The sequence below is a fragment of the Malaclemys terrapin genome, chromosome 13, assembly GCF_027887155.1.
Source record: "Malaclemys terrapin pileata isolate rMalTer1 chromosome 13, rMalTer1.hap1, whole genome shotgun sequence".
In the NCBI taxonomy this organism is placed as follows: domain Eukaryota; kingdom Metazoa; phylum Chordata; order Testudines; family Emydidae; genus Malaclemys; species Malaclemys terrapin.
Window position 1 is genome coordinate 39,447,761 of NC_071517.1, and position 23,367 is coordinate 39,471,127.

Sequence of the window (23,367 nt, forward strand, 5' to 3'; positions counted from 1 at the left end):
TCCGGGACCCCCTCCGATCGCCATGAGTTTTCAAAGATAATGGCCAAGGGCTGTGCAATCACATCCGCCAACTCCTTTAGCACCCTCGGATACAGCGCATCCGGCCCCATGGACTTGTGCTCGTCCAGTTTTTCTAAATAGTCCCGAACCACTTCTTTCTACACAAAGGGCTGTTCACCTTCTCCCCATACTGTGCTGCCCAGTGCAGCAGTCTGGGAGCTGTCCTTTTTTGTGAAGACAGAGGCAAAAAAATCATTGAGTACATTAGCTTTTTCCACATCCTCTGTCACTAGGTTGCCTCCCTCATTCAGTAAGGGGCCCACACTTTCCTTGAGTTACTCTTAACATCTCTTGCTAGCTGCAACTCCAAGTGTGATTTGGCCTTCCTGATTTCACTCCTGCATGCCTGAGCAATATTTTTATACTCCTCCCTGGTCATTTGTCCAATCTTCCACTTCTTGTAAGCTTCTTTTTTGCATTTAAGATCAGCAAGGATTTCACTATTAAGCCAAGCTGCCTGCCATATTTACTAATCTTTCTACACATTGGGATGTTTTTTTCCTGCAACCTCAATAAGGATTCTTTAAAATACAACCAGCTCTCCTGGACTCCTTTCCCCCTCATGAAAAGCAACAGAGGGTCCTGTGGCACCTTTAAGACTAACAGAAGTATTGGAGCATAACCTTTCGTGGGTGAATGCCCACTTCATCTTGCGTCTGATAAAGTGGGCATTCACCCACAAAAGCTTATGCTCCAATACTTCTGTTAGTCTTAAAGGTGCCACAGGACCCTCTGTTGCTTTTTACAGATTCAGACTAACACGGATACCCCTCTGTTACTTTCCATTCTCCCAGGGGATCCTCCCATCAGTTCCCTGAGGGAGTCAAAGTCTGCTTTTCTGAAGTCCAGGGTCTGTATCAGGGGTAGGCAACCTATGGCATACGTGCCGAAGGCAGCACGCGAGCTGATTTTCAGTGTCACTCACACTGCCCGGGTCCTGGCCACCGGTCCGGGAGGCTCTGCATTTTAATTTCATTTTAAATGAAGCTTATTAAACATTTTTAAAACCTTATTTACTTTACATACAACAATAGTTTAGTTATATATTATAGACTTATAGAAAGAGACCTTCTAAAAACGTTAAAATGTATTACTGGCATGCAAAACCTTAAATCAGAGTGAATAAATGAAGAATTGTCACACCACTTCTGAAAGATTGCTGACCCTTGGCCTGTATTCTGCTGCTCTCCTTTCTTCCTTGTGTCAGGATCCTGAACTCAACCATCTCATGGTCACTGCCTCCCAAATTCCCATCCACTTTTGTTTCCCCTACTAATTATTTCCAGTTTGTGAGCAGCAGGTCTAGAAGAGCTCTGCCCCTATTTGGTTCCTCCAGCACTTGCACCAGGAAATTGTCTCCTACACTTTCCAAAAACTTCCTGGATTGTCTGTACACTGCTGTATTGCTCTCCCAGCAGATATCAGGGTGATTAAAGTCTCCCATGAAAACCAGGGCCTACGATCTAGTAACTTCTGCTACTTGCCGGAAGAAAGCCTCGTCCACCTCATCCCCCTGGTCTGGTGGTCTATAGCAGACTCCGACCACGACATCACCCTTGTTGCTCACACTTCTAAACTTAATCCAGAGACTCTCAGGTTTTTCTGCAGTTTCATACAGGAGCTTTGAGCAGTCATATTCCTCTCTTACATACAATGCAACTCCCCCACCTTTTCTGCCCTGCCTGTCCTTCCTGAACAGTTTATATCCATCCATGACAGTACTCCAGTCATGTGAGTTATCCCACCAAGTCTCTGTTATTCCAATTACATCATAGTTCCTTGACTGTGCCAGGACTTTCAGTTCTCCCTGCTTGTTTCCCAGGCTTCTTGCATTTGTGTATAGGCACTTAAGATAACTCATTGATTGTCCTACTTTCTCAGTCTGAGACAGGAGTCTTCCCCTCTTGCACTTTCCTGCTCGTGCTTTCTCCCAGTATCCTATTTCCCCACTTATCTCAGGATTTTGGCCTCCTTCCCCCGATGAACCTAGTTTAAAGCCCTCCTCACTAGGTTAGCCAGCCTGCTTGCGAAGATGCTCTTCCCTCTCTTTGTTAGGTGGAGCCCATCTCTGCCTAGCACTCCTCCTTCTTGGAGCACCATCCCATGGTCGAAGAATTCAAAGCCTTCTCTCCGACACCACCTGCGTAGCCATTCGTTGACTTCCATAATTCCACAATTCGACCCAGGCCTTTTCCCTGCACAGGGAGGATGGACGATACACCACTTGCGCCTCAAACTCCTTTATCCTTCTTCCCAGAGCCACGTAGTCTTCAGTGATCCGCTCAAGGTCATTCTTGGCAGTATCATTGCTGCCCATGTGGAGAAACAGGAAGGAGTAGCGATCCGAGGGCTTGATGAGTCTCCGCAGTCTCTCCATCATATCGTAAATCCTAGCTCCTGCCAAGCAGCAGACCTCTCGGTTTTCTCGGTCGGGGCGGCAGATAGATGACTCGGTCTCCCTGAAGAGGGAGTCCCCGACCACCACCACCCTCTTCCTTCTCTTGGGAGCGGTGGTTTTGGAACCCCCATCCCTAGGATAGTGCATCTCATGTCTTCCAATCGGTGGAGCCTCCTTCTGCTCCCTTCCCTCAGATGTATCATCCAGTCCACTCTCCGCATTAGTACCTGTGGAGAGAACATGAAAACGGTTGCTGACCTGTATCTCCATTGCTGGTACATGGATGCTCCTCTTTCTTCTTCTGGAGGTCACATGCTGCCAAATTTCTTCACCGTCCCTCTGTCCCCTCTGGGCAGCCTGCTCCGAATCTTCAGAACTTTGTGCCCGTAGAAGCATATCCTGACATCTGTCCAGGAAATCTTCATTTTCTCATATGCAACGCAGGGTTGATACTTGTTTCTCCAGACCTAGAACCTTCTCTTCCAATATGGAGACCAGCTTGCACTTTGTCGCTTCTGTCTGATGGAAGAAAGACAAATATGGCACAACTTGTGCAGGTTACAACAACTGAACGCTCACCTTCCATAATTGCTTCCTTCTAAGAGCTTCCTCAGCTCTTGCAGCAATTCACAGAAGCCCGCAAGATGCAAGCCTCAGTGGGCTCTCCTGAGGTGAACTCCCAGGCAAACTCCCCCTGCTAGCCTCCGCTGTTCGCCACACAGCTGGTTCGCTGCTGACTGCCTTTTTATAACAGTCAGGCCCACATGGAACAAAGCACTCCCAATTCACACCGTTCAAACAAACAATCAAACACTCAAGCACATGGTCAAACTGACAAACTGTCCCCTGCAACAGACACTCAGATACTCACTCACACAGCCCCCCAATGCAGCACTTAGCGAACCTCCTCTCTGACAGATCCCGCTGTCAGCCTCTGCTGTTTGCCGCATTACTCACCAAGTTAATGAATACTTCAGTTCTTACCCAAATACATGTTTACAGCCATTTCTTATTAACTAAACTAAGATTTATTAAAAGAAGAAAGGAGAGTGAGAGTATTGGTTAAAAGATCATTATACATACAGACATGAATAGAGTGCTTAGATCAGTTTCACTGTAGAGATGGTGCTTTAGAATTGTATAGTCCTTTTCAGAATCCTTTCATGAGGTTATAGTCCCATGTAAAAATGTTCAATATCAGGGCAGTCCAGATGGGACTGGAGATCTCCGTCTTATGACTCAAACTTCCTCTGAATAAAGCTCAACAAGATCTGAGAGAAAAGGATCAGGTCCCAAGAGTTTTTATACAGATTTTTGCAGCCTCTCATCAGCAGGCAGTCCTTGGGAGAACTATTGTTCACTAGGCTTTTGAAGTAACCTTCTATTTCCTAAACATCACCAGTAATTAACTACATGGATTAACATAAGGTAATTATCCATAAAGAAGTTCATAGACAGTTTACCACAAACTTTAAAGAGACATGCAATGACATTATTACACCCAAGTTTCATCTACATGTTATTATTCCCTTTTGATCTCTGAATTAACAGAATACAGCCCTAGACAGGAACTGTTTGGTTCCATTGTTAACCTCTAACAAGATAAAGGCAAACATAGACTAGTACAAGTATCAGAGGGGTAACGTGTTAGTCTGGATCTGTAAAGCGACAAAGAGTCCTGTGGCACCTTAAAAACTAACAGAAGTATTGGAGCATGATTTCAACAGTTTCCACCCCACCATCAACCTCAGCCTGGACCAATCTACAAGGGATGTCCACTTCCTAAACACCACGATACAAATAAGTGACAGTCATGTTAACACCACCCCACCCCACCGACCACTATGCCTACCCTTCATGGGTTCAGCTTCCATCCCGGACACACCACATGATCCATCGTCTACAGCCAAGCGCTGAGCTATAACCGCATTTGCTCCAACCCATCAGACACAGACCAACACCTACAAGATCTTCACCAAGCATTCTCAAAACTACGATACCAGCATGAGGAAATAAAGAAACAAATCAACAGAGCCAGACGTGTACCCAGAAGCCTCCTGCTGCAAGACAAGCCCAAGAAAGAAACCAACAGAACTCCACTGGCCATCACCTACAGTCCTCAGCTAAAACCTCTCCAACGCATCATCGGTGATCTACAACCCGTCCCGGACAACGATCCCTCGCTTTCACAGGCCTTGGGAGGCACGTCAGTCCTCGCCCACAAACAAACCGCCAACCTTAAGCATATTCTCACCAGCAACCACACACCGCACCATAGTAACTCTAACTCAGGAACCAATCCATGCAACAAACCTCGATGCCAACTCTCCCCACATATTTACACCAGCGACACCATCACAGGACCTAACAAGATCAGCCACAACATCACCGGTTAATTCACTTTTATGTCCACCAATGTAACATACACCATCATGTGCCAGCAATGCCCCTCTGCTATGTACATCGGCCAAGCTGGACAATCCTACGTAAAAGTATAAATGGACACAAGTCAGATATTAGGAATGGCAATATACAAAAACCTGCAGGAGAACACTTCAACCTCCCTTGACACACAATAGCAGATTTAAAGGAAATCCTGCAGCAAAAAAAATTCAGGACCAGACTCCAAAGAGAAACTGCTGAATTTCAGTTCATTTGCAAATTTGACATAATGAGCTCAGGATTAAACAAAGACTGTGAATGGCTAGGCAACTACAAAAGCAGTTTCTCCTCCCTTGGTGTTCACACCTCAACTGCTAGAAGATGGCCTCCCTGATTAAACTAACCTTGTTATCTCTAGGCTGATTCTTGCCTGCATATTTATAACTGCCTCTGGAAATTTCCACCACATGCATCTGACAAAGTGGGTATTCACCCACAAAAGCTTATGCTCCAATACTTCTGTTAGTCTATAAGATGCCACAGGACTCTTTGTTGCTTTTTATAGACTACTACAGTTACCAACTTCTTCCAGGTCTTTAACATAAGTTTACATTTCAAAGCTCAAGCTTATCTAACATGGACACACTTTTTTAAAATATCTCTAAAGGTTGAACTGGGTCTCTTACATGCAAGTTGCTTAACCCTTTCTCTCACAGTGTCACAGAAGTTTAGCTCCTGTGTGGATTCTCCCATGTTGAAGAAAGTCTGACCTCCGTATGAAACTTTTCCCACAGTCCAAGCACTTGTGGGGTTTCTCTCCTGTGTGGATTGCTTTATGTTTAATAAGGTGAGACCTCTGTATGAAACTTTTCCCACAGTCCAAGCACTTGTGGGGTCTCTCTCCTGTGTGGATTGCCTGATGTCTAATAAGGTCTGACCTCTGTATGAAACTTTTCCCACAGTCCAAGCACTTGTGGGGTCTCTCTCCTGTGTGGATTGCCTGATGTTTAACCAGGTTTGACCTCCGTATGAATTTTTTTCCACAGTTCGAACACTTATGTGATCGCTCTCCTGTGTGGATTGCTTGATGTTTAACAAGCTTTGAACTCTGTATGAAACTTTTCCCACAGTCCAAACACTTGTGGGGTCTCTCTCCTATGTGGATTGCTTTATGATGAATAAGGTGTGACCTCTGTATGAAACTTTTCCCACACTCTAAGCACTTATGGGGTCTCTCTCCTGTATGGATTGCCTGATGTTTAATAAGGTCTGACCTCTGTATGAAACTTTTCCCACAGTCCAAGCACTTGTGGGGTCTCTCTCCTGTGTGGAATGTCTGATGTTGAAGAAGGCCTGACCTCGATATGAAATTTTTTCCACAGACAAAGCACTTGTGGGGTCTCTCTCCTGTGTGGATTGCCTGATGTTTAACACAGTCTGACTTCCGTGTGAAACTCTTCCCACAGTCCAAGCACTTGTGCGGTCTCTCTCCTGTGTGGATTGCTTGATGTTTAACAAGGTCTGACCTCCGTATGAATTTTTTTCCACAGTTCAAACACTTATGTGGTCTCTCTCCTGTGTGGATTGCTTGATGTTTAACAAGGTTTGAACTATGTATGAAACTTTTCCCACAGTCCAAGCACTTGTGGGGTCTCTCTCCTGTGTGGATTGCTTTATGTTTAATAAGGTGAGACCTCTGTATGAAACTTTTCCCACAGTCCAAGCACTTGTGGGGTCTTTCTCCTGTGTGGATTGCCTGATGTCTAATAAGGTCTGACCTCTGAATGAAACTTTTCCCACAATCCAAGCACTTGTGGGGTCTCTCTCCTGTGTGGATTGCCTGATGTTTAACCAGGTTTGACCGCCGTATGAATTTTTTTCCACAGTTCGAACACTTATGTGATCGCTCTCCTGTGTGGATTGCTTGATGTTTAACAAGCTTTGAACTCTGTATGAAACTTTTCCCACAGTCCAAACACTTGTGGGGTCTCTCTCCTGTGTGGATTGCTTTATGATGAATAAGGTGTGACCTCTGTATGAAACTTTTCCCACAGTCCAAGCACTTGTGGGGTCTTTCTCCTGTGTGGATTGCCTGATGTTTAATAAGGTCTGACCTCTGTATGAAACTTTTCCCACAGTCCAAGCACTTGTGGGGTCTCTCTCCTGTATGGATTGCCTGATGTTGAAGAAGGCCTGACCTCGATATGAAATTTTTTCCACAGACAAAGCACTTGTGGGGTCTCTCTCCTGTGTGGATTGCCTGATGTTTAACACAGTCTGACCTCCGTGTGAAACTCTTCCCACAGTCCAAGCACTTGTGCGGTCTCTCTCCTGTGTGGATTGCTTGATGTTTAACAAGGTTTGAACTATGTATGAAACTTTTCCCACAGTCCAAGCACATGTGGGGTCTCTCTTCTGTGTGGATTGCTTTATGTTTAATAAGGTGAGACCTCTGTATGAAACTTTTCCCACAGTCCAAGCACTTGTGGGGTCTTTCTCCTGTGTGGATTGCCTGATGTCTGATAAGGTCTGACCTCTGAATGAAACTTTTCCCACAGTCCAAGCACTTGTGGGGTCTCTCTCCTGTGTGGATTGCCTGATGTTTAACCAGGTTTGACCTCCGTATGAATTTTTTTCCACAGTTCGAACACTTATGTGATCGCTCTCCTGTGTGGATTGCTTGATGTTTAACAAGCTTTGAACTCTGTATGAAACTTTTCCCACAATCCAAGCACTTGTGGGGTCTGTCTCCTGTGTGGAATGTCTGATGTTGAAGAAGGCCTGACCTCGATATGAAATTTTTTCCACAGACAAAGCACTTGTGGGGTCTCTCTCCTATGTGGATTGCCTGATGCTTAACACAGTCTGACCTCCGTATGAAACTTTTCCCACAGTCCAAGCACTTGTAGGGTCTCTCTCCTGTGTGGATTGCCTGATGTCTAATAAGGTCTGACCTCTGTATAAAACTTTTCCCACAGTCCAAGCACTTGTGGGGTCTCTTCCCTGTGTGGATTGCCTGATGTTTAGAAAGGGCTGATCTGTTCCTGAAACTTTTCCCACAATCTAAGCAATTATGTGGTCTCTCCCCTGTATGGATTGCCTGATGTTTAATAAGGTCTGACCTCTCTATGAAACTTTTCCCACAGTCCAAGCACTTTTGGGATCTCTCTCCTGTCTGGATTCTCTGATGTGTAATTAATGCTGACTTCCAATTCAAACAGTTTCCACACTTGAGGCATTGAAAGGATTTCTCTCCCATGTGGCTTTTCTCATGGTTATTAAGATCTGAGCAGTTACTGAAGCTTTCCCCATGGACCAAGCATTGAAGGGGTTCCCCTGCAGTATGGATTGTCTGATATGTCACAAGCTGTGATCTGAGAATGAATCCTTTTCCACATTCGAGGCACTGATAGGGTTTCTCTTCCTTGGGATTTGTCTGCTGGGCTGTGGGATCCTTGTCTCCTCCCCCAAATATAATAGATTCATCCACTTTCTTCCCTGGGTGGTTTTTCAGTTGCCTCTCTGACTTGTGCCAATTTCCCCAGGCTTCTCCCTCTTCCAAGCACTGGGATATACTCCCTTCAGCTCTTCCCACAAAGGTCCCCTGTGGTTCCACTTGCCCAGGAACTTCCTCATGATGATTCCCATCCTTCTTCTCATCCACTTTCTCATCACCTGCTGGGAGATAGAGACAATCCAGATAGGAGTCATTGTGCTAGGGAGAAAGAGGAATAGCACCAAGGGAAAACCCAACACGCTAACACTGTGAAGATTTGCAACAGGATTTTGCCTGCAGATCCCACTCAAACATTCCCAGGGATGGAAAGTTGGGAAGGAAACTCCTGCAGCTAACACGACAGGTGGAAAGCCGTGAATGATATCTGTTGACTACAGCCCTGGCAGAGGTGAGGAAGAACTAAGGGGTCTTACTCACAGCATATTTTTGGGATTCTCAACTTTATCCTTCATTCACCAGATGGTTTCTGTTTCAGGCCTCACCTGTGTGACTGCCTCTCGGGATCTGTCTTTCCTCACAGGCCTGGAGATCCGGGACCCACAGTTCTTCCCCTCGTTCCAGGTGGGAGATCAGTTCAGGTTTGGGAATGGGAAATCCTGTGCAGGGGGTGAAAAGAGGCATGGTCAGGGCACAGAGAGGATTGGAAGATTGTCTGTCACAAAGGGCATTCTGTGAGTGGTACCTCTCACCATGGTCTGCTGGGGGAACATGGAATCTAACAGGACGGGAAGATGATCACTGAGCCCTCTTTGGAGAAGCAGATGTCTGGGGAGGTGGGGGAATTGTTACGCCTTCACACGGAGTTTCCAGGATCTATGTGCTGTTGGGCCTTGCTGACGCGCACACAGCTCTGGAGTTAGACCATTTCCTATTTCTAAATCTGCAGAGCCCCAGAGTCTTCCCCAGGGCTGGAGCTATTCCCAAGAAGGGAAATGAAGAGGGATTTTGTGCGTCAGTAAGACAATACAGACAGGACAACGAACGACTTCTGCCCCCCCGAATGCTGGAGGGGTGGGCATGGTTTCGCATGTCCATTAGGTTTTGACACGTGTGTCCCAATGAAAGTCTCTCTCATGTGGCAGCTGCACATTATGGAACCCATTCCCCTCCAATCTAACTGTCCAGGGGAGAACCTGACCAGAGTCAGAAATGAAGACCTCATGGCTTCTAATAACCGAGGGGATGGGAATCCCTTACCCAGCGAGGTCACCATCTCATAGTTCTCCTGCATGACGTCCCTGTAGAGGGCTCTCTGACTGGGGTCCAGCAGAGCACCCTGACCCTGGGTGAAATAGACAGCCACCTCCTCGAAGGTCACCAGCACCTGAAACAAGAAGAGACCCCCACTCAGCCCCTGCTGCCCCAGCCACAATCCTGCTAGTCACACTAGGGGAAGAAAAAAATAAACTTCTTGGAAGCTCTTGGAGGACCAGAGTAGCAGAATCCTACCCCCACCCCCACCCTGCTCAGAGCAGCCAGGAGGCTTCATGAGGTGGGGAGAAGGTGAGAGCTCCTTGTCCTCCCCAGCAGATGGAGGGGGGTTAGGCCTTCTCACTTCCGAATTACCACACACTTGCCAGCCACAGGCTGATATGGGAAGCAAAGCTGTGAGCCAGGAACAGGAATCCCAAAAGCTTCCCTTCATATTTCAGAGCAGCCTCTGGCCAGTGGGTTGAGGCTCCAGCACTGGGAGTCTGGAAAATGTTCCCAGCACTATCCAGGAGGGTTATGACCTCTTTGACAAATGGTGGTATGCCCCCTCCTACTCAGAAAATCAGCAGGTTTATCACACCCTGTCTCCTCCCTGCCTCTCCCTCCTGCCGTCCAGCAGCTCCCTGAAAATCCCCTACCTGAGTTGACTCCATCACAGCCATTTCCCTTCCCTGTCCCCTGGAAGACGGGACAATCTCGAGTGAAATATGGATATGATTCCTCAGCCTGTTGGGGCGATTGGGAAGGTTTCAGAAGAGGCTTGAGTGCATGTCACAGCCCGATTCCCCCCAGGCTCTTTCCTTGCAGACAGACGCTCTGAACTCTGCCACGCTGGAAAGAAACCCAGTTAGTTCATTACCACCCAGGCCAGGGCCCTCCCAGCGTAACTAAACCCCACGGGGCACTTTTAAACTCTCCCGTAAAAGAGTCTCTGAGCCCAACGCCGGAAAAAGAGCAGAACCAAAGAAGGCACCTTGGGGGATTCCCCCTGAAATTATCGTGTCACCCCTCTAACTCTCCCCTTCCCCACCAAGTAGTGCGGTGTTCAGTCGAGTCAGGAACTGGCTTTTCCTCTCTCAGCTCCTCCCCTTGTTCCCAGGGGGATGCAGGGAATGGATCCGGGCAGGTCTGGGATCTGGGAACCTCCCTCCCCATTTGTTGTTCCTGGTTTCCCCTTCCAGTCTCTCCTCTCTCCCTTTTCATCTTTTTCCCTTAGGAGAACCAGCGACTGCACCATTGTCCTGGGCCTTTGCTCTCATTAGGCAGCTCAGTCACTGCCACTGCTAACAGGGGTTTGAACCTGGCTGTGTCCATCGGGGCAGCAGCTCTGGGACTCCCAGACACAGGGAGCCCCCTCCCCATGTAGGCCAAACTCACCAGCCAGTCCCTGAAAGGGGCCCTTTGTGCAGAGTCATTTTCCTGTCCAGTCCCAGCCCTTTACGCCCAGGTCTCTCCATCACCTGCAGGCTGCGGCTCAGGGGATGCTGTGAGCAGAACCCGGGGCTGCCCCAGGGGCTGGTTCCAGCCACCGCAGCAAGTCCCCACCTGGGCTGGGCACAGAGGGGATTTAACAAAGGTCTCTCCTCTGCTGGGTAAGAAGCAGCTTCTAGGTTTGGGCTCCCTGGTCAAAATACAGGAGGCAGCAGCTTCAGACCCAGGCAACTCCAGAGCTCTAATATCCTGAGCAGAGAGAGACACACACCCGCCACCTCCTCTCCCTTAGCAATCACTGCTCTACAGCCAAAATGCTTCTCAAATAAATGTAGTCAAACTTTACTACTTCTGGGTCACTGAGTATGAAAATGATGCTTCAAATTGTTGATTGGCTCTAGTTTTCAAGATATGCTATTGGATATATACGACCCTTGACTTGGGAATGGCGGAGGATAAGTGAGTTATAAAGGGAAGGGATCTCAATTTAAACCAGAAATGACTAAAATACATCTTTGACTGGATCAATGAATAAATCTATGACTGGGTTTGGACAGTACTTGCTTTTTAGGCAAAACAATGAATGATGCAATCTGAAGCTGGTATTGCGTCATACATGATATGAATTGCATCATGTTATTCCCAGAAATCATGGATGATGCAATCATAATGAAGCTTACATCACTCTGCTGAACAAATTGCCCTATATCAGCTCTAGAAATCATACAGTGTTGTGCTCTCTTATTTGTCAGTGTTTGATTTTGCAAAGGGACACATTTCTGTTTAGCCAAAGTGAGCAGAGATGCCTCGTACTTGTGTAAACAGTGCAGATAACTTCTGCTATGTTTGTGGTGAAGTGACTTTTGCATCAGAAAAGCGCAGTATAACCACTGTGGTTAAGAAAGCCTATCACCTTTATTTTGGATGCAAAATTGGAGATCAGGACAAGAGGTGGGCCCCACACATATGCTGCAACACTTGTGGAACAAATCTTCGCCAGTGGTTGAACAGGAAAAGGAAATCTATGCCTTTTGCAGTGCCAATGATTTGGAGAGAGCCAACAGATCATACCAGCAATTGTTACTACTGCATGGTGCAGTTGGGAAAGGTGTGTCAAAGAAGAAAAAGTGGACTGTGCATTATCCAAACATTCCATCAGCTATACGCCCAGTACCCCACGGAGAAGGACTGCCGGTTCCTGATGCACCAGAATCATTCTCACTTGAGTCAGACGAGGAAGAGGAAGAAAATGAAACTTCTGGTCCTGAACCATCAATGTCACAGGACCCACATTTTCTCCCATCCTCCTCCTCTGAACCACACCTCATAACACAAGGTGAACTGAATGACCTTGTCAAGGATTTGGAACTACCCAAGAGTAAGGCAGAGCTGTTGGGCTCCAGACTACAGCAGTGGAATCTCCTGGCAGGTGATGTTAGGGTTTCCATCTTCCGTGACAGTCAAAAGGATCTTGTCCCATTCTTCTTCATGGAAGGTGATCTTGTAGCCTCCAACAACATCGATGGTGTGATGGCAGCCCTCAACATTGTTCACGATCCAGATGAATGGAGACTGTTCATTGATTCATCGAAGACGAGTCTTAAAGCTGTTTTACTGCATAATGGCAATGTTTTGCCATCAATTCCAGTTGGTCATGCAGTCCATATGAAGGAAACCTCTGACAACATGAAACAACTTTTGAGGTGCATAAACTATGACCAACATCAGTGGCAGCTTTGTGGCGATTTTTGAAGGTTGTTGCTCTCTTGCTTGGTCTGCAGACTGGATACACAAAGTACTGCTGTTTTCTCTGCGAATGGGATAGTCGTGCAAGAGATTCCCACTACATCAAGAAAGATTGGCCACACCGACAGTCATTGGAGCCTGGGAGGAAAAGTGTTCAGCATCCACCACTTGTTGAATCAAGGAAGATTTTGTTACCACCCTTACACATCAAGCTGGGTCTGATGAAGAATGTTGTCAAGGCCATTGACAAAACACAAGCAGCTTTCAAATACCTCTGTGGAAAATGTCCAAGGTTAATTGAAGCTAAGATAAAGGAAGGCGTCTTTGTTGGTCCTCAGATTCGTGAACTTCTTCCAGATGATGCATTTGACCATGCACTGCGTGGCAAGGAAAAGACAGCATGGAAAGCCTTCCAGTTAGTGGCAATACATTTTCTCGGAAACAACAAGGCAGACAACTATAGATTGTTGGTGGAAAACCTCCTCAAGGCATACAAAAGCCTTGGTTGCAACAGGTCACTAAAGATACATTTTTTGCACTCTCATCTAGATTTTTTTCCACCGAACTGCGGAGCAGTGAGCGACGAGCACGGCGAGCGATTTCACCAGGACATTGCAACAATGGAGAAACGCTATCAGGGCAAATGGAGCCCATCAGTGCTTGCAGACTATTGCTGGACAGTGACAAGAGATGCTCCATTTAATGAATACAAGAGACAAACCAAGAAGCGCTGAGTAGACACTGAATAGGACTAAACTATGTACAGAATAGTTTTTTGCCTTTTGTTTCATAATAAATTGTATTTATATAACCCTTTTGCTGATTTTTAAAGTGTTACATAAACAGGACAGGTGAAATATTATCATGTAAAGCAACCATAAACACATGAAAAGACCCAGGTTTACAATTTATGATTAAAACTCTACTATCTACAAAATATACATAGACATAAAATGTAAAAACTTAAATATCTTAGAAACAGTAGCCAATAAGTTGTTTTAATTGTCATATTTGAATTCAGCACATCAAAATACATAATAAATAGCACATTTTATCTCTGAAGCAGACGACTTCTCAAAAATTGTAGACCAGTGTAACCAGCGCTCTCTGGTGGCAACACCCGATTAATGAGCTGCCTGGACTCTGCCCCCAGGGACAGGCAGTGTTATCTAACCAGGGCACAGTATCTAGCCTGTCTGACTCATCAAGGACCCCGCCCCCCCAGCCTCTGCTTGAACCAAGTCAGAAGAAAGACTTGCAAGAAAGCAATGAAAAGGACATGGGAGACACACCTAAACCCCTCCAGACAAGGGTGAAAGGATCAAAGCAACTCCCCTAGCCTCATTTGCAAAGAAGATGGGACAGGGTGGCACCTCTACTAGCATACAGACTGGAGAACAGAGATTCCAAGTTAAGAACTGCACTGAACTCTGGGACCAGAAAAACAGGGAAGCAATGCATCATGGGGGAATCTCTGCTCCAGATGTTAATGAATCCAAGCCTGCAAATTCTCAATTACTGAGAGACAATTTACACTCATTGATATATTTGCTTTTGACAAACAACTCTCTGTATAACTTTTCATGAATGATGTACCCAAGTATTCGGACTCTAATATCTAAACTGTATTGTTAAATTTATTCCCCTAAATTTGAATTATTGCTAATTATGTATTTCATTATCTTTTACTTTTAAAATGAACTTTGTATTTGTGGATAATCTAAGCACTATACCCAGATGTACACACACTCTTTTCTTAACCTGTGTGTTATGTAATTTTTTTTAACATTAGCTTTAAAAGATCCTTTATTGGTATCCCAAATACTGACGCTGCCTAATTGCATTGTGAGCTCCCTGGAAGGAACACCACCCATAACCAGGAATGGTCAGTTCCTATTGTCTAGCTTGAACAAAACAACTTTGGCATACGCCCTTGAGCCATCAGTTTACACATAAACAAATCTAGTGTTCTCCCTTGGACCATTGTTGTTTCCCTACAAAACCCCCTACCCACGCTCAAGTAAGTGCTCTGATGCCTGGATCCAAAATCTGCATCAGTTCCATTGCGACTTCATCCTCTCCTGACTGATCATGCTGGGGGCTCTGCCTGTCTCCAGCACTCCAGACCCTCAGCTACCACCATCACCTAGGAGCCCCGATCGATGCAAGCATCATGGAGTGGTGAGAACCCAGCTCTCTCTCTCTCTCTCTCTCTCGGTATAGCGTTCTGACCCTGATTTGTGTGATCAGTTATAATTTTGTAAATCTGATTTTAATAAACAAATGTAAGTTAGATTTAATATTATAACTGTTTTGTTTGGCTCCCCTATGGTTATTACCTGGAAATAAATAACTTTCATGGTTAAGCTGGTTGTTTCTCTCCCCCTCTCCTTTCCCCCCCCACTGCCCGTGGGTGTTTGTGGCTACCCCAGTTGCACTGCAGCAACGCTCCTCCTCGTACCTAAACGAAAGATCCCTGCAGCGCCCAAAAATCCTGTGGGGTTTGCTCTTCAAGTGGGTTACTATCAAAAAGACTGTAACGTGAAAGTGGAGACAGGGATGTGCTGAACCTGGGGCACATGAGGGTGCGAGCTTGGAGGTGCTGCTCGACCCAGCCTGCTGAGTCCAGGGATATATAAGGGGTCAGCTTGGGAGTGCTGATTAACCCGGTCCTGTGTGTGTGTGTGTGCGCATCTGATTCTGGAGCTGGAGGAACCCAGCCCTAGGGAACCTAGGTCATGCAGGATAGTTCCATTGGGAGGGGAATTGCAGCAGGGAGAAGTAGAGCGCTGTATCAGAACAAAAGTGACACAAACAGTACATTGATAGAATTACAGAATTCCCCCCGCACCCTCAGAAAAGTAACCCTAATAAATGAGTGTACACCAAAGTAACGGGCAAAGCTGGTAACCGCAGGCAGAGGCTGATCTCATTGGCCCATCCACACTCACCCCCTGCCATACCCAGCAGTGACTCTGGTCTGTCACCAGTGTGGCTGAGATCTGAATCCTGCACGTAAATCAGACCAGGGCCCTGGGCAGCCCGAGTGCCTGTGGATATTTGCCTTGTAGCTTCTGATCCCTGAGGGGTTAGTCCCCTGCTCATCCCCAATGCTCATTTCACCAGTTCCAGGAAAAATGTTCAGCACCTCATGCTCTCCTACCCCACGGGGCAGAAGGGCTACCATTGCTTGTATCTCTTACCATCCCTGTGACCAGTTACTGCATCGAGTGCAATTCCCTTCCTGATGCCGTGAATGAGGGATTCCACTGATTGCTCCTGTAAGGATAAGGCCTTTTCCTGTAGCCATATTGTGAGGCCTACGGCCTTTGTCTGCAGCCATATTAGGAGAGCAGGAGCCATGAGCTAAGAAGCAGGAAGTCATATCCTCACATTCCATCTAAATTACATTAAAACAATGTAGTATCAGGCTGTTAAAAAGGAGACCCTGTCCTAATAACCCCCACTATCACCAGATAAAGAAACAGATCTTAAAATGGTTAAAGAAATCTTAGTTTGGTAGCATTCCAAACCACTTATGTATAGTTGTGGTTGGGAAATCCTCATTTCTTTATTGTTTTGTCTCTATGGTCCCCACTTCCCTCTTGTTTCTCTGTATGATCTCTGTCTGGTTCTTTGATTGTTTCTGTCTGTTACATAATTGATTTTGGAAGGTGTAAATTAATTAAGGGGGTGGGGTATGAGTCAATGGAGAATTTTGTTACAATGTTAGGATTGGTGAGTAAAATTTTAGTAAAATGATTGGTTAAGGTACAGCTAAGCAGGACTCAAATGTCATCGAGTCAATGGGACAATGAAAGGAGACATCCAGATCCCAGGGAGGGGCGTTCCTATGGAGACCCACAATTGTCCAAAGTCCCCAGTATCAACAGGGATTTTGGGGTGAGGGGGTCCTGCTCCTAGAGAGGCTGCCCAGAACATCACGAGATACATTTCACAGTGACAGTGACTCTGTGTGTGATTCGCTCTGGTAAGAGATTGCATCAGGCAGCAGTTTGGCAGAGATGGTCTCTTGTCTACACACCAGGCTTTTTGGCTACTAGCCCTGAGCCTGGTCTACAAGGTCTGCTCCCCTAACTCGGATCCCATAGGGTCACTTGTCAGTGCTTTGCTACCAAGTTCCCTCTGGTGATTCGTGGAGCCAAATTAGCCTGTCACTGGTCTCTAGACAAAACCCCTTTATGTCTGCTCCAGCCAGGGCAGAACGTCAGGGTCTCCTTCCTTTCAAAACACTTCTCAGCATTATCAGCAAACCCTTCCCACACAGCCGCCACGAGCATGTTCTTGTGCCGAGCTGCCCACAGATATCCCAGGGTGTGACGAAGGGGGATGTTCTTAATGTTTTCTCGGAATACTGTATGTGTGCCTCAGTTTCCCCAATGTGTTACTCAAGCATGGAGGTGGTGGGATACAAGTGTGTGATCATTGCGGAGACCCCTAGAAGGCAGGGGTGACTGCAGATTGGCTGCCTGGGCACAGAGAATGGCTGAACACTCTGTATCCTGGTTAGTGGTGGCCAGAGCCATCCTCTGCAAGGAGCCAGGCAAAGGTGTTGGAGAACAAAGAGAGAGGGGGAAGCTAGATGACCTGTTTGCCCAGGAAAGAGACAAAAAACAGAGGACGGCAACTGGGTGTGACTGAGGCTGGGCGGCTGGAAGCAGGTCAGCCTCCTGGTTTGGAACTCACTACTTCACTCCTTCTCTTTGGACTTAGGAAAGCTACTGTGGGTTACACCTGGACTACACAAAACTTTAAAACTCTTCAGGAAGAGATCAAAGGCCTGATAATTAATAGTATTTGGGGGAAGGTCTCCTGAACTTGTCTGTGGTTGCCCTGACTGCCACTGTCAAAATTAAGGCCACCTAACTTCTGAATGAGAGCGTCCACACAGGGGTTTAAAGCGCTTGAACTAAGGGCTTGTCTACACTACCGGCTGGATCGACAGCCAGCGATCGATCCAGTGAGGATCGATTTATCGTGTCTAGTATAGACGCAATAAATCAATTCCAGTACTCCATCTCAATGAAATGCACAAGGGGAATCGATGGCAGAGCATCTCCCGTCAACACACCACAGTGAAGACACCACAGTAAGTAGATCTAAGTACATCGACTACAGCAACGTTATTCACGTTGCAGAAGTTGCGTAACTTAGATCGATCCCCCGTAGTGTAGACCATCTATTAGGTGCATTAACTTCACACCTTTAGGGTCAGACCATGCAGACAAGCCCTCAATGAGTAAAGGGAAGTAAATAGGAGAAATTGGTGTGTGTGTTGGGGGGGGGGCAGTGGAATCCCCCACTAGTTCCTTTAGTTTCAAATGCTTCAACTTGTTTTCCATGAGGCCCACAGACATTCAAATGCAACATTCAAGTGCAGACATTCAAATGCAACACCTGGCAAAGGAGCAGTAGTAACAGGCACACAATCAGTATCAGAGTTTTCAGCCCATGAACAGTAATGGGTCATTTAACATCCGAGTCAGCAGTATAGTCTGTGTCTAAGACAATGGGTGTTTATACCAGGGGGTAACTAATGTGCATTAGCTATCCCAGTGTGAAAACATAAAAAAGGCAAAGCACTTTAGTTTCACCAAAAGGTAAACTAGGTGTGGTCAGCACTGCATCCTCCTGCCTGACCAATGCAAAGGAGAAACAGAACAGTTCATTTTAAAAAATGACTTTGGCTGCACAAATCAGTACATTTGTCATAATGAAGAACATCCCTGAAATGTATCACAACAAAAAACGTAGCATCCATAAAAGGCTGTGAACTTTAAATAGGCCATTAGAAGTATAAACAATGCAGTAGAAAAATCAACATTGATGTATGCAATAAATGAAGTCCCAGAAGAGTAAGATGTGCACTTCTATGTGTGCAGGATGGGGGGTTACTCACACAAATAAGGTTTTAAAATTAATTTTCAGTTACAAGTGGTGGTGGGGATATCACATGTTCCCGGAAGTGCAAAATGGCATCGAATGTTACAGGATTGTACAGCCATTCTAGATATATGGATCCTTTGGAAGGGGTAGCTGTAAAAGCATGAAGTTAGTACGCCCCAAAGGTCCAGACACAACAAGGTAATAAAAGAAAAACAAAATTTATTTATGTATTTAAATCAGTCAGCACTGAACTCAAATTACAATAGTGCAATAGAAACAGGAACTGTTACAGTGTCACCCTGAGATGTGATTGTCAAGCTACGAGCAACTGTTAATATTTCCCATGATTATTTGCTATTAAAAATATGAATTCCATAGCACAATGACATCCCTCTGCACAATGTTAATAAAGTTTAGGATGAAGAGCTCTGAGTAATATAAATAATATTTTTAAAGGAACTAATTTAAAGGCGTGAGACTGCACAGACTGGATTCCAAGAGGAGTCAAACGCAGGGGACCAGGCACCCTGGCTAAGACACATTTATGAAGCGCTGGGCGGCTTTACACAGACATAGAAACTGTGAACTGGATTCTTTTAAACACTAAAAGTAAGTACCTGTGACAATGATATTTTTTCGTGGGGGGCTGTAAATATTTCCCTGGATCAAGTCTCCTTTAGCAGCTCAGTGGCATCTTATACAGGAGAGGGGCCCTGTCCAGGCTCTGCGATGCACTGGGCCTTTAAGGACACGGCCCTGGGAAATGGGAGCTGAGATCCTGGCAAGGGGGCAGGAAAAGCCCCTCTGCCCCACCCCCCTTATTTTTGCAACCACTGCAGCTGGCTCACCCCATCTGGGGGTGTTTTACCCCCCGCACCCCGGCTCCCCCCCCCTCAGCCCCCACATGCCTCTGTCCCAGCCCCAGCACGGCCCGGCCGGGCTCCCCCGCCCCGCACACACCGGGAGCTGGCGGCAGTTTTCCCGGGCCCCGGGCAGGGAATCGCAGCCAGCTCCGCTGGGAGCAGCCCGGGGGTGACGGGGCCGGTGTCTCTTACCTTCCCTGCGAGCGGGGTGAACCGACACACACAGCTCTCGCTCCCAATGCCCTACTTGGGTGTACTGAGCATGCCCAGTACCCTTCGCTGTAGCCACTGCCCTCTCTCTGCCCTTACTTCTGCCTAGGATTTGCTGCCTCCTCTTTGGGGGGGTTAAAAGGATTAAGGGGGCAAAGCGCAGCGGGGGCTGTCAGGGTCTGAGCAGGAGACAGTAATTTACTGGCCTGGGGGGCTCAAGCTACTGTAGCTAGCAGCAGAAGAGGGGCTGAAGGGGAAAACTCGGGGGTGGGAGCCGGGGTTAAGCAGCGGGGGAGTAGGGTGACCAGATCACTGACAGGAAATATTGGGATACGGGGGGGGGGCAAAAAACAACAAGAAAAAAAAGGTAAAAAAAAAAAAGCCATTTTGCAGGTGCCGGGGGAATTAGCAGGCCCCGGCTGTGCCGCGGCCCCGCCCCCCCTCAGGGCCCCGGGCACATGCGGCACGTCCCACCGCCCCGCGGGGAAGGAGCCGCTGGAGCTAGAGGCGCAGGGCTCCGTATCCCGGCGGCGGTGGGGGAGAGCGGCTCAGGGCCGCGTGAGTGGCCACGTCAAGTTTATCGGCTGGGGGGGGACCCCGGCCGGCTCCTCGCCCTGTCCTGTAAGGGGGTAGCGTCCGCGCCCCGCACCAGCATGTGTCGCCGGCCGCCGCAGGCCAGGTAAGGAGCCGAGTCCCTCCCTCCCCACTCCCCCTGGCTCCTCAGCTGAGCGGCATTCCTCCTCCCTCCAGGCTTGCAGCTGCAATGCCCGCACAAGCCTGGAGGGAGGGGGGTGGTGGCCTGCTTCCAGTTCCTGGAGCTGGTGAGTAGGGGCACCGGGTGGGCAAGGGGGGCTGGCAAGGGGGCTGCTCCCCCACGAGGGCGATGGGGGGCTCAGCTGAGGCGCCAGGACGAGGGGGGAGGGGTGGACGTTACCCCCCCCTACAGGGGCGAGGAGCCGGCCGGGCTCCATCCCAAGCCAATAAACTTTACATCGCCACTCGTGCAGGCCCCGAGCCGCTCTCCCCTGCTGGGGTCCAGAGCCCCCCTGCCCGCCTGGTGCCCCTACTCACCAGCTCCAGGAACTGGAAGCCAGCCACCACCCCCTCCCTCCAGGCTTGTACCGGCATCACAGCAACAAGCCTGGGAGGGAGGAGGAATGCCACCTGCTTGGGTAAGAGGTGGGGCCAGGGCGGGGATTTGGGGAGGGAGCCAATGGTGGAAGGAGAGGGCGGAGTCGGGGGTGGGCAGGGGCGAGAGCCCTCCAGGGAGGGCAAAATTGCTTGTCTGTCCAGTGTCCCCACCGCAAATCAGGTGGGACGCGGGACAAACAAGCAAATATCGGGACAGCCCCGATAAAATCGGGACGTCTGGTCACCCTAGGGGGGAGACGCTGCCAGACCCCGTGCAGGGACAAAACCCCCACTTAGGGAGTGGTAGAGGGGGAAACAGTGACCCCGTGGGATGAGCCACCCACTGTGCTCGCTAATCTAGGGGTGTGGGGAGTGCAGAGTCTGTTTTCGTTCTGCTCACAGGAGGCTGCATGTCAGCCCCGGAGCAGAGGGCGGGTTCCTGGGACTGGGGTGTTAAAGGCACAGGCCTCCAATTCCTAGCCTATCAAAGCTTAATCACCGCAGCTCCTCTCTATCCTATACAAGTGTTGCAGGGCCAGGGCCAGGGCCAAGGCTGCCGGGGGGGGGGGGGGGGCAAGTGGGGCAATTTTCCACAGGGGCCCCCATGAGTATGTCGGAGGCTGCCCCCGCCTCCCCTCTTCAACCAAGCCCCTGTGTCTCAGCACGCCACGTCCGGGAGCGGTCCTGGTGCGCTGCACAGCCGTGGCTCCAACGCTGTCCGAGGCCACTCCTGGACGCTGAATCCTCTGGGCAGTCCTGCGCAGCGCTACATTACTGCTCCAGCCAGGAGACTGAATGCGGTGAAATATTGTACAGACACCCCCTCTCCCCCTCAAACTCTGCCTCTCACATTTTGAATATGTAAAAGTGTCTTCTATCAGTTTCTATGTCTATATGAAATCACTCACTGCAGCTCATTTCTCTTATATAACGTGCTGAGTTGCTAACTCCCTCCCAGAGCCCACATATCCACACCCCCTCCTGTACCCCAATCCCCTGCACCAGGTCAGAGCCTGCACCTCTCACTCAAACTCCCCATAGCCTGCAACCCTTCTGCACCCTAACTCCATCCCAGAGCCTGCACCCCAAAAAGGGCTGGAATAACCTTTTGTGGGCCTGGTGCTAAACATATTTGTGAGTCCCCATGGGGGAAATGGGGACATGGGGCAGGGGGGCAGAATCCTCAGAGCGACGGGCTGGCCGGGGGCAATGGGAGATGAGATGGGTCATGGCATGGCAGGGATAGCCCCATTCCACCCAGTGCAGTACAATGGCACTGTTTACAAACCGGGAGCTGCCAGACACACACTGGCCAGACCAGCCCTGCGCTCCCATTGTGCTTCTTCCCCTTCGGGGAAGTTCCATGCTGCACCATGCTCCCCGCCCCACCCAGCACCCCTCTGACTCCCTAAGCCCAGTGCCACACCACCCAGAGACTCCCACAAACCCCCATGCCCAGTGCCCTCCCAGAGACCACTCCCCCACCCATTCAGAACCCAGCCACAGAACCTCTCACTGCCCAAAACCCCGTAGCTGGAGACCCCCCACAGCCCTCCCACAACTGCACAGTGCCCTGTACCTCCCCGCCAAGAGCCCACCCCCAGATTCCCACACTGCCCAGTTCCCCCCACTGCCACAACTGCACAGTGCCCCGCACAGACCCCCCACACTTCCCAGCATCCGGACACACACAGATGTCCCCAAACCCCACTGCACAGCACCCCCCCCCAGACCCACTAGAGACCTACTCTCTCATACCCTAACCCCCAGCCACAATAGCCGGCCCTGATGGGAGGTGACTGTGTCTGCCAGGCTGAGCCGGCAGCGCAGACAGAGCTGGTCCTGGGGCAGGATAACTCTGGCCCCTTGGGGGTGCAATCAGCCAGGCTGGAGCAGGAGCAGAGCCTACCCAGGCCAGGCTCCCTCAGGACCCACATGCCAGACAGGACCCAGCTGAGCCTCCCCGCCACCCCCCGCCATCTGCTGTGACTGGCTGAGACTGGCCCAGCCTCTGCACCAGTCCAGGGGGCTCTTTCCCTTGGGAGGTAGGTGGGGCTCCACAGGTCCCAGGCAGTGGAGACAGCTCAGAGCTGGAGCAGTGCTGGGGAGTGGGGCAGATCCCCGGGACATGACTCCTGAGATCCCACCCACACCCGTTGGCCGCCTTGGCCAGCAGCCCTGCCGAGCCCACATGGTGGCCCCCAGCTGCTGGGTGATGAGCCCTCTACAGCAGCAGCATAGCCAGGTTCTAACATCAGGGATTGATTGTATTATGTATAGTAAGTGTTTAATCTAAAAATCAGGTAGTAGGGTTTACAATGTTATAATAAGAGATTATGCTATTACCATTATCCAGTCAACTTGCACACCACTATTTTGAATTAGTGATAATTCAGAGAGAGAGAAAGAAAAAAGCTGAATTTAGAAAATAATTATTAATCAGATTCTTGGTTATTCACCAGCCACTTTGCTCCAGTCCATAGCACAAAGCACCATAAACCCAGTAGAAT

At 48.6% G+C, this 23,367-nt stretch overlaps 1 protein-coding gene across 1 annotated transcript; it reads right to left on the reverse strand.

The window, feature by feature from the left end:
* Positions 1–3,463: 3,463 nt before the first annotated feature.
* On the reverse strand, positions 3,464–19,732 carry LOC128847446 (zinc finger protein 850-like). Its single transcript, XM_054046847.1, has 5 exons — positions 19,709–19,732; positions 10,208–10,295; positions 9,555–9,681; positions 8,840–8,953; positions 3,464–8,518 (listed from the first exon to the last, which is right to left on the reverse strand). The coding sequence occupies exons 2-5, from the start codon at positions 10,229–10,231 to the stop codon at positions 5,559–5,561; spliced, it is 3,225 nt and encodes a 1,074-aa protein (XP_053902822.1). The 5' UTR covers positions 10,232–10,295; positions 19,709–19,732; the 3' UTR covers positions 3,464–5,558.
* Positions 19,733–23,367: the final 3,635 nt, after the last annotated feature.